This window comes from Chondrus crispus, genomic scaffold, assembly GCF_000350225.1.
Source record: "Chondrus crispus Stackhouse genomic scaffold, scaffold_25, whole genome shotgun sequence".
Taxonomy (NCBI): domain Eukaryota; phylum Rhodophyta; class Florideophyceae; order Gigartinales; family Gigartinaceae; genus Chondrus; species Chondrus crispus.
In genome coordinates, this window is record NW_005179151.1 from 340,153 (window position 1) to 351,688 (window position 11,536).

Genomic DNA, 11,536 nt, shown 5'->3' on the forward strand with positions numbered 1-11,536 from the left:
CTAACAAATCTAAATCATATATCCAGTGCAGTATGGCAACTAGCCCTACACTCGGCCGTATTCTCTTGGAGGGGACGGGGTTGGAGCATTGTACCATTTCGCGCTTTTCGTTCAACGAAAGGAGCGTGAGGCATTAATTTCAAGGCATGTGCCGGACGCATTCACGCCTGCACATTTCTGATTGTTTTGTCGCTGCAGATATGGAAACGGGGTCCTTCAATTTTCGCAATCTGAGAGCATCTCCACCGCGGCAGCAAATCCGGTCCAAATATGATATTTACCAAATCAGGGTAAAGTTTGGTCTCCACTGTGGGATTTCGTGAGGAATTCCTTTAAAGAATTAGAAAAAGAGATTTTATTAAAGTGTCAATGGACAGGTCTACGACCGACCGTCCGAGCCCGTGCGAAGTCCGTGCAGTCGGACAGTTTTCGCAGGTAGGCTCTGCGTTTTGACACAAACCTCTGGGCCGGAACGAACCTACAGTCCGAAGCGCGAGCCCTACTTATATACTACTTAACCCTTACAGTACCATAAAGAAAGACAAGTTCTGACGCATCCAGCAACAACACAAATGGATGCGCCTCCGTATCATAATTGTTTCACACTGCCACTTTTCCGATGGCAGAACTTGGCTGTGTACGATAAATCCACTTCTTGACCGGATTGCGGTCATAGCCACTACTTATAAGCCTCTCAAGAGCGTTGTTAGGGGTCTCCTTTGTGAGACCGTCTGCTATGTTGTGTTCTGACGAAACAAGGCCTACGTGCGAGATTTCTTGTCGGTTATAGCATTCCCTAGCTGAGGCTATGTCTATCATGAGCCTTTTCTCAGTGGTGGACGAACCTTTTGTAATCACATCAAACATTTGTAGTGAGTCCGTAAGCATATGCAGAGGGATCTTCATTCCAAAGATCGTTTCCAAGTCGTGTCTCAGAATGAAAGCACGATCAAAACCGGAAGCAAAAGCGTATACATCTCCTCCCAGTATAGACCGAACTACCCTCTTCGACTTTCTGCTTGAATATTCCAGTATGTGAGCACGATCTGAAGTATCACATAGCAGAATTATGAACCCGAGTTGCGACGAAAGATCATCATTTCCGGCAAAAGAAGCATCAGTGTAAACCCTCATGTGAAGAGAGTCCTTCTGCAATGGGTAGAAATTTAGACACCTGCTATGTGTCCCTTTCAGGTGTTTAACTGTGCAATTGAAAGACTTCAGTTTTTCTATCCCGAAAGTCTTCTCCGTTACTTGCGCGGCTTTGTTTATGGCACATAGAGCGTCAGGTCGTGTGTAGCCAATCCATGCCAGGACAGACCGGTAAGACCTAAAACGTTCAAATGATGCGTCCATTGGTATATGCTTAAGCTTCTTTGTATAAGCTTCCTGTGTAACTGAGAACGAGCCGTCTGCATGAGTTTGGATTGAGGTTCCGAAGAACTCAAAGTTGTCCCAAATCTCGTTCCTTTGAGTCAAACTTCTTGAGAGAAAGTTTGGTAAGCTCTTGCATGTCATCATTTCCACCAAGGAAGCTGTCATCGACGTACATTCCAAGCAGGCCGTCAAGGTCTTCCTCGTTTCGTTTCACATACAACGAGGGGTCCCCAAGTAGAGGAACTAGGCCTAAATCACGCTTGACGTGACGGTCAACTGTAACTCCCCAATAGTCTCCAGCGTCTGTCATACCATATATAGGCTTAAGAAGTTCGAGTATGTCCTCCTCACAAAGACCAAAATACTTGAGATCTGCCCTTTTTGGGAGGAGAAACACCTTGCGTGTCAGTTTTTCCTCGCTTTGTAGGTAGGCTTGTCTCACGTCATGAGAAAAGAGGCGAAATCCTTTGATCGCAGATACCGACACAATGATCCGAGTCGAACTTTGACGTAGAGTCGTAATGTTGTGGACCATATGTGCTTTTTCTTGATCACGGTTGCCTTGGGCAACGTAGCGAGCCTTAGCGCGTTCGTCTGTAGAACCGAAGTTCTTCAAAGTGAGGACGAAACGACCACTTAGGACATTTGTCTTGTGGGGCAACGACGTTTTGGGAATTACTTGCCATGTTTCCCTTTTTTGCAGTCCGTTCACCTCCTCCTCCATGGCCTTACAGAACTTAGACGACTTTGTAGCGATGTCGCTTTGATCAATGACCTGTGTCATGAGTGCTTGCGTTTCAGACGTGATCTCATTTCTTGTGAGCATGTCGGGGGTGCTTAACGGCACATTTACATCCTGTCGCGCAGTATCGCTAAACCCGTTTGGTGCTGGAGGAGGCGTCCCCCTGATTCTTTCAAGTATCGTGTCTATATCCCTTAACACATCTTCATTGTCGGCAGTGAAATTGTATGAATCATCGATATTCACTGCAAGCGGTGTGCAGTCTGGGATAACAGGAGGGCTGTTGTATGATTTAACTTTGTCGATGGATGTATTCATAATCTTTCCCTCGAGCTGTATCGTTACACTCTTGTCTTTGACATCAAGAACAAGGTATGGTCCAGTCCATTGGTCCTCTGGCTTTTCTCGATAGAGAAGTACACGAGAGCCTATTACTATATCCTTGTCCGCTGCGGATGGGACGTTCATGCGCACGGCCCTAGAAAGTCGTTCCTTGGCCATGACAGACGCCATCTCTTTTCGCGCAGATTCCATAGCTTTCATACGGTTCATCTGCGCGGGTAAGTCCATAGGAACAATTGGTATCCTTGGCATTGCACCAAACACGAGGAGCGTAGGTACCAAACCATGATATCCTGCCGTGTCATTCATTGCTTTTAATGACAACGAAAGACAGTGACTCCTTTCAATCCCTGGGTGTTGGAGTCGGACTTTGCGATATATATCCCTCAGAAAGGCATGATATCGTTCTCCAACGCCCAAAGCATTATGACTCTGCACCCCAGACTGGAAGTGCTTGATTCCCGCCAACAACAAGAGCGTCTTCCATCGTTGTGACTTGAACTGTGGTCCTTGGTCTGTTGCCATGGCGTCGGGAAACCCGATGTACACACAGACCCAAATGTTCATGAAAGTGTTCCAAGTTGCGTCTGCAGTCTCCTTTCCGAGGAATGCAGCTGCAGAGAACTTGGTGTCCTTGTCCACAACATGCAGTACTGGTGTGTTCTCCAGATACATAAGGTCCAAACATAAGGTTCGATTGAACACTACATCCGCATCAGGTAATGAAGCTCTGAAACGATGAGGGGCCCGACTGCGACGTTGGAAAAGATCGCACGTAGAGCTGATTCGTTTCAAGGTCCGGAGTACTTCCGGTGATGTCTTATCGGGTTCAGCGCGGCTCATTACGGAGTAAAGGCGCTCAGAATCAGGATGATGAAAGTGTCTGTGTACTTTCATAAGTTCGGACTCCGTGAATAATATGTTCGGTCCCCATTCATAGTACAGGTGACCAAGTTTCTTCCGAAGGCGTATCTGCCACCCTTCAAGCTTCGAAGATAGCATGCCCTTATCCGTATCAACTACCATCTTGTATTTCTCCATGTTGTCCAGTCCAAGGAGAAAGGGAACATTGGTATCTACAACTTCAACCGAGAGAGAAATGAAGTGTGTTGGTGCTATTGGGACCCGCACTGTCAACAAACCAAGCCCGAGATGTTTGTGCGTCCCAAAGCTGAAAACGTTCTTGGCATTTGATGTTGAAGGACTGTAGGGGACATTGAACAAGCTACAGTATGCTTTGGCTTGCTCAACACCAACGACAGATTTTTGAGCGGCTGAATCTATGCATATCCCGTGAAAGGGGTCGCTTACAGTCACGTTCCATGACTTGCTTGTGAGGTAGACGTGGTTAATAGCGTCACAGCCTGAGTCCGTGGGATGTTCTGTGGAGTCGACATCATCCGTTGTGTCATTTCCGCTTAGAATGCTTTCAAATATAGTTATGTCCGTCGTTTCTGTCTCCTCTTCCGAGTCATCTTCCGGCACAGAGCCAATGTCAAGTTGTTTGCATAAGTCGGCGAGGACATGATGGACGGCAATTGGCTTTGTGTCTGCCTTCTTTGCGTAGTATTCCATCTTACGGGTTGCTGCTCTAGATGTGTTGAGCGGGAGAGTGCAGTCCCTGAGCAAGTGGTTACCTCCACAATTGAAGCAACCCGATACTGTCAGCGGGTTGAACTTTACCTTCTGCTTAGTCGTAGAGGGTGATCTGAAAGCCCTTCCGCCAAAGCGAGGCTGCCGGGTACTTGTCTGGTCTCGTTCACGCGGGTAGGGGGAATTGTTGTAATACCTGCCCTGTCCAGTGTACAGAATGCCGGCCCAGCTGTCATGGGAAACGGAACGCTGATTCAGTTGTGCATGATCGCGAATGATTGCTATCTTGGACTCTTTATCCAGTTGTAGCGCTGCTTCAAGCTCTGAGTAGAGTTGTTGGAATGTGAGTTGGTGCGTTGCCACTCTACTGAGCGGTTCGCTGGACCATGGCATTCCTACAACAGCATTTCGGAGGAATTCAACCTTGTGAGCGTCTCCTTGATGGGAGCGCGGACCTTGACGGGAGAATATGATAATTGACTTGTAAGTCAAAGCTAGAGCAGCGGACATTTCCTTCCCTTCTGCAGCGAAAACAGTCACGCGGAGGGAGTTGAGATAGTTCTTGACCCGAGTTTGGCGGACAGGGGAGTTGTACTCCTCCTCGAGCATTTGGATAGCTTGCTGAAAGCTGGTCGCATATCCATCGATTTTGTCAAGATAATACCTTTTAGCATCCCCTCGCAGTAAATTGTGAAGAAACTGGAGTCGCTGAGGAGGACTGAGGTTGTAGTCCCTGGAAATCTGAAGATAGTCGTCTACATACTCCATCCAGGACTCGCCCAAGTCCCCTGAGAATTTCTTCTCTTTCTCCTTCATTCGCATAGCGACGTTATGGGCTACCTTCTCAGTCGGGGTACTGAAGGATCCGCTTGTCCTTGGCACGGGTGATTGTTCACCATGGGAGGAAGAGCTGGGAGCATGGGGGCGTTGGCGGCGTCCTGCAGCAATAATTTCACGAGCCATTTCAATTGCGGCTTGTGTGTCCTCTGTCTCTTCATACAAACCGTGGGCTAGTGTCATGACCACACGATGGGAAGAGTGTTGCGCTAAGTTTGCTCCTTTCGCGTCAAGAAAGTTTCGCAACTCTATATGCACCGCAGGAAGGTCACATATTTCCTGGCGGAACAGCGAAGCTGGTGGAAACATATCAGCTACAGTCCTTTTCAAATGGATACCGGTGAGGTCGGGCGTAGTCTCAAGGAAGCGAATAGACGATATGAATCTCTTTTGTGCACTTGTTAGAGCTGTAAGGGCATCGTTTGTTAACCCCCGCATAAATGTATAAGCGGGGGGCGCGGGTGCATCGTCTCCCACTTGTTGGCTTTGTGGAAGACTGGCCTCGTCACCAACTGGGGTAGTGGGAGGCATTTTGCTTACCACTTAGTTAAGTGGTGACGGGTGGTGTTGCCAAAGAAAACAATAGCAACAAAAAAAAACTTGACAACTGCGTCGATCGTAGATCGGTTGACCTTGTAAGGGTCCGACCCTCGGCGCCTGCAGCTCTTGCAGGTAGAAGAGGTCCGACCTCTGACGCCCGGAGCCTGTCCGGGTCAGGTAACGTCTTCAGCTGTCAACCTACTCTTGCGTTACGAGAGTAGGCGCGATGGTCCCTACGAGACGTCCACACCAGCCAGTATACAGGCCTAAGGGGTGTCTAGTCTCTTGCGGGACACTTGCGCGACCGCTAGTCCAGTAGTCGAAACCCTTGTCTACCCAGCGCACAACACCCCGGAAGATCACCACGCCCGGAAACACCAGGCCCGAAAGCCGACACCGTTATCTGCCCCGAAGGACCGGTGGGGTTCCCTGCCGGAGAGGGTCTCCTCACGGTTCGAGTTGCCAGCCTCGCGTCACCAGGAAAAAGATCCCGGGTCAACCGCTCTCAGGCAAAACAAGGGTCTCTTCCACGTTCCAGCGCCAACAAACCACTACCTCCACTTCCAACTGACCTTCAGACAAACACACAACAACCAAATCAAACAATCCTTCCTTCTTCCAAACGTTTGTGGAGCGAGCGACGCGGCACAGCACCGACGCGGAGAGCGCGGGCGTGTAAGCAGCAGCAAGCGGCGGCGGCAATAGTAGCGTGTGGTTGCAGCAGCAAGCGGCGGCGGCAACAGTGGAGAGTAGTTGCAGCAGCACAACGGCCGGCGGCAACAGAAGAGAGCAGCGGCAGCAGAGAGCAGCGGCAGTGACGAGCGGCGGCGGCAACAGTGGAGAGTAGTTGCAGCAGCGACGAGCGAGCGGCGGCGGCGAGCGGCAGCGGCGAGCTGCGGCGGTGCGCGGCAGGAGTAGCAGCTCAGAGCAGCAGAAGCGACGGGCGAGCGGCGGCGGCGAGCTGCAGCGGCGCGCAGCAGGAGTACCAGCACAGAGCAACAGCGGCGGTGGTGTAGAGCGGCGGCGCGCGGCCTCAGAGAGCGGCGGCAACGGTAGCGGCACAAGCGAGCGGCAACAGCAGCAGAGAGCGACAGCGCCAGTGGAGAGCGGCGGCGGCACCTGGGAGCGGCGGCGGCAGTAGCAGGCGGCAGCAGCAGGAGTCGTCGGCAGCAGTAGCGGGCGGCAGCAGTAGCACAGAGCGGCAGAGCACGGCGGGAGTGCGAGCAACGGCGGTAGCAGCAGAGCGCGACGGTAGTAGCGAGCGGCGGCGGCGAGGGGTCGTGTACCGGCGAGACGCGACGAGTTGTGCGCACACGCAAGTGGGAATCGGCCGCAGGAACGGGAGGCTGGAGATCGCTCGCGCAAGGATTTCACGGATGGCCAATGGGAAGAGGGGAAAAAGAATCGAATTCGAAATCAGCAATTAATTAATGTGGGATTTCGTGAGGAATTCCTTTAAAGAATTAGAAAAAGAGATTTTATTAAAGTGTCAATGGACAGGTCTACGACCGACCGTCCGAGCCCGTGCGAAGTCCGTGCAGTCGGACAGTTTTCGCAGGTAGGCTCTGCGTTTTGACACAAACCTCTGGGCCGGAACGAACCTACAGTCCGAAGCGCGAGCCCTACTTATATACTACTTAACCCTTACAGTACCATAAAGAAAGACAAGTTCTGACGCATCCAGCAACAACACAAATGGATGCGCCTCCGTATCATAATTGTTTCACATCCACCGCGACACAAGAACGCAAATTGCATCGTAAATCGAATTCTAAATCGGCGTTTGGAGTTTTTCTCGTGGCAAATCAGGCCGATTTGCAACGAGATGTATCCCAAAGCGATTTTTGCCACGAGCTCGTCGTAAGCTGATTAGGGCGCGCGACCATTAATTCCGATTAAATATCACAGTACAAACACCTGGGGTGGCGGGAAGCCAGCTAGCAACTACATGTGGGCGCGAAAAACAGAACAGCGGGGCCTCAAAAGGCATCCGAAATCACGTCATCCTCGTCATCGTCTGTAAGGAAGTCCTCAATGTCGCACTCGTCATTTCCCTGCGCAGCGGCGCTGCCTTCGACCGCCTCCAGCCACGCCATCGGTTTTAGGGTGCCAAAGTCGTCCAGCGAGTCCATGTCGTCCTGCGGGTTAACGAGTGCGCGCGATGGAGACGAGCAGCGCATTTGGCATATCGCATTCCTAACGATTTGGAACATGCGGCGCCCAAAGACAGCAACCAGCTAGAAAACTGACACGCGTCCTAATTGGAATAGATTTAGCTGCAGCGCTGGAGATGCTCTGAGGAAGTTTCGCAATCCGAAGAGTCTTGGCAAGCTCTTCGGCCTGCGGAGCCTTTCATTGGACAAGGGTTTGCTCCTCCATCTGCCACTGGGGTACTGCCACACATCACACGTGTACACTTGTCTAACTCAATGTGACCATCGCATGCTACCTTACCGCGTCTGGATTTTCTCAAAGTAGCCTTATAAGGCGACCCTCCCCCCTGGAATACAGAAGACGAGTTCGTGGAAGCGGAAGGAAGCCGGATCAAACGTATCCAAAATCTTGATGCAGCTGCCAACCAAACCGAACGCCATTTATCCATGCCCAAACAATACTCGTCAGTAACAACGTATTTAGCAAATCTCGTGGAAACCCGACACATAACTCTATGCACGTCCAAGAAAACATTTACAAAAGAGATGGGTGTGCTGGGGTCGGGGCATACCATCAACAAAAAGAAACAAAAAAATAGACCTACCCATTAAGCTCACGGACATGGCGTCTGAACGTCTCGTTCCCTAGACTACGTGTTCGACGGAAGTGACTCGGCGGTTGACGGAAGAAACGGTCTCTTCGACAGTGGAGGACACACTTCTACTGGCCTCCGCCTTTGTCGAATGCGCCATAGCCGGCGGAAGGACGTGGTTGTCTGGCCAAGTTGAAGAGCGGAGGTGGTCGTGGTTGTCTGGCAAAGTTGAGGAGCGAAGGGGGTGCGTGGGACAGTTACAACACCAATCAACGACCCATCGGACGAGGTACACGACGTTGACAGTTACGACCATACACAAGGTGAGAAAGGAATAGTTTGATCCCCACGGTAGCTCGTGATTGGGATCGGCAGTCGGCAGGGCTGGAAGGCTAGGCGGTGCGGGTGAGGGCAGCGGCATGGCTTCGGACGAGTGTGCGGTGAGCGAGAGTGTTAGAGTTGCGGCGAGGAGAAAACCGGAGCGGACGAGGCAACGGGACGTGGAGTTAGTGCAGTCGATCATGGCAAACAAGGGTGGTGTTCAGTGGATGGATCGTGCTTGTTGTCGGTTGAGGTTGGACCAGTTGTATCGAGGGCGGTGGGGATGGCAGAGTGGAGACGGAAAAGAAAGAAGCAACTACATTGCTCCGGGTAACTTAAATAGAACGGGTGGGACGGATGATTCGGGTGCCGCGTGTGGGAGGGGGTGCGGAGGGTGGGCGGAGGAAGAATGGTAAGGTAAGAAAGAAATTCTTCCGAACAATGTTAAGGTATCGCGAAAAACCAAAAATGTACTTATATAAACCCCTATCCACTGTAGGCCCCCGACACCGCTAAAACCCCATATATATGGCGGCCTCACGGCCACGATGTGCGCATCATGCGTCATGCGCAATCGGCCAATCATTGCGCATCATGCGCAATGATTGGCCGACAGGCCGTCAGGCGCACTTCCCCGGCCGCGCGCTGTTGCGAGTGTGTGAAGTTGTTGACAACTTCGGGAGCAAGGAGAAAGAAACATTGCTGCCGCCCCTTCCTCCCTTATCTTTCTATCGCTATTTTAAACGAATGGCGGTGGCTCGTGTTATGCCAGCAATGCGACCTACTAAAGTATTGGCTCGTGCGAGCCAATTCAGAGAATGGATAACTGCGTATCATACCATTCCCACCGGCAGGCTCGTGCGAGCCAATCCTGCGAGCCGTACCATTCTCATCCCATGTGGAACACATTCCGCCATTCAGAGAATGGATAACTGCGCCTAAACATTCATTGATTTTCGAGGCAAAATTTAGTCCGCGAACCAGCGCCCGTGAAAGACTCACCGCATTTTCGCAAGGCAATTTGAACGGTATTTCCATCATCAATATCCGCTGCCCTGTTGGGGGTTAGTGGTCATATGTGACCACTAAAAAAACATCGATTTTTAATCACATTTTCAGGAAAAGCCCCGTCTTGGTAAATGTTGGAGATTCAAATGCGAGTATTTCATTGTTCTGGCCGTATTTAAGTAACGAAATCGTGAAGATGACCGACTGAAGACTGAAAAAAAAGGAAGCAACTACATTGCTCCGGGTTTAAATAGGGGTGTGTGTGTGAGGTGAGTGAGGTGAGGTGGGGTGGGCCGGTGAAGGCGAGAATGAAGGCGAGAAGGGAGGCGAGAAGGGAGAGCGGGAATTGGCGAAATGACCGTGGCACGGGTTGCCAGCAATGCTGTTCAGGCGTAGATGCGCAGATGCGCAGTAATTTACTGTATGGGCAACCCAGGAAAATTTGGGACAAAGTAGGGTTGCGATAACGAAGGTAAACCTCACCTACCTTGCTGTTTGGGAGCGATCTAGTGTCGTGAGTGATGTCACACCCCTGTTCACCCCTGTCAACAGGGGCTCGTTCTCATCATCATTGTCATATGAGGCCGGCGATGTCCTCATATGAGGACAGCTCTTTTTTTGCAAAAATATATAAACTAAATTGAACATTCAAAAAGCTACCTTGAGCACTATTTCCTTCACGTGCTTGTTTTCGGCAATCTTGCAGAACACCGGGATAGCAGCTTTGAATACGCAAAAAGCTTAAGAATATAATGCAGATTGAGTACCAAGTTGCCTTTTTCAACTGGTGTTTTTGGTTTCCAAGTTATTTTACATGCAGTTTTAGGGTGGTTTAAAAAGGCTTCTTTTCCAGACATATCTAAAACGACCATCAAGAACATGCAATTCTCACAAAGTTCTTTCTGGTCCCAAGTCAGAATTCAAGTACGGTGGCGCGGGTATCATTTTCTTTCTTGTCAGGGAAGTCAAGAATAAAATAGGTCGAATACTGTCCTCGTCCTCATATGAGGACAAATGTCCTCACATGAGGACAGTGGTCCGATAGACACTAGCCTAACAAGGCGACCCTCCCCCCTGGAATACAGAAGACGGGTTCGTGGAGACGGAAGGAAGCCGGATCAAACGCATCCAAAATCTTGACGCAGCTGCCAAACAAAGCGAACGCCATTTATCCATGCCCAAACGATGCTGGTCAGCTACAATCGTATTTTAGCAAATCTCGTGGAAAACCGATACAAAACTCGATGCACGTCCAAGAAAACATTTTCAAACCAAATGTGTGTGCCGAGGTCGGGGCATTGCATCAAGAAATTGAAACAGAAAAATAGACCTACACATTCAGCTCACAGACATGACGTCTGAACGTCTCGTTGCCTAGACTGTGTGCTCGACGGAAGTGACTCGGCGTTTGACGAAAGAAACGGTCTCTTCTGAAGTGAAGGACACACCTCTACTTGCATCCTCCGCCTCTGTCAAATGCGCCATATGCAGCGGAAGGTCATGGTTGTCTGGCGAGGTCGAGGAGCGAAGGAGGTCTGTGGGACAATTGCAACAACAATCAATGACCCATCGGACGAGGTAGATGACGTTGACAATTACGAACATACACAAGGCGAGAAAGGAATAGTTCGATTGCCACGGTAGCTCGTGATTGGGGTCAGCAGTCGGCAGGGCTGGAAGGCTAGGCGGTGCGGGTGAAGGCAGCGACATGGCTTCGGACGAGTGTGCGGTGAGCGAGAGTGTTAGAGTTGCGGCGAGGAGAAAACCGGAGCGGACGAGGCAACGGGACGTGGAGTTAGTGCAGTCGATCATGGCAAACAAGGGTGGTGTTCAGTGGATGGATCGTGCTTGTTGTCGGTTGAGGTTGGACCAGTTGTATCGAGGACGATGAAGATGACCGACTGAAGACTGAAAAGAAGGAAGGAACTACATTGCTCCGGGTGATTTAAATAGGACGAGTGGGACGAGTGATTTTGGGTGGGGGGAGTGATTCGGGTGGGAGTGGAGAAAGGGTAACGGGGGGGGGGGGC

General features: G+C 50.7%; 1 protein-coding gene across 1 annotated transcript; it reads right to left on the reverse strand.

The window, feature by feature from the left end:
- Nucleotides 1-600: 600 nt before the first annotated feature.
- Nucleotides 601-5,422, reverse strand: CHC_T00004813001 (hypothetical protein). The gene is made up of 3 exons (XM_005716529.1): nucleotides 2,115-5,422; nucleotides 1,622-1,880; nucleotides 601-1,461 (listed from the first exon to the last, which is right to left on the reverse strand). Exons 1-3 carry the CDS (start codon nucleotides 5,420-5,422, stop codon nucleotides 601-603), a joined length of 4,428 nt encoding a protein of 1,475 aa, XP_005716586.1.
- Between the last annotated feature and the right edge of the window lie 6,114 nt (nucleotides 5,423-11,536).

Excerpts from the sequence above, each read along its gene's own strand:
- CHC_T00004813001 (XM_005716529.1), bottom strand. The coding sequence starts at position 5,422 with ATGCCTCCCACTACCCCAGTTGGTGACGAGGCCAGTCTTCCACAAAGC. Across the intron at positions 1,881-2,114 it reads ATCGCTACAAAGTCGTCTAA|TTCGACTCGGATCATTGTGT; the intron begins GTTCTGTAAGGC and ends TCTACGTCAAAG. Across the intron at positions 1,462-1,621 it reads TCAAGCGTGATTTAGGCCTA|ATTTGGGACAACTTTGAGTT; the intron begins GTTCCTCTACTT and ends CAAAGGAACGAG.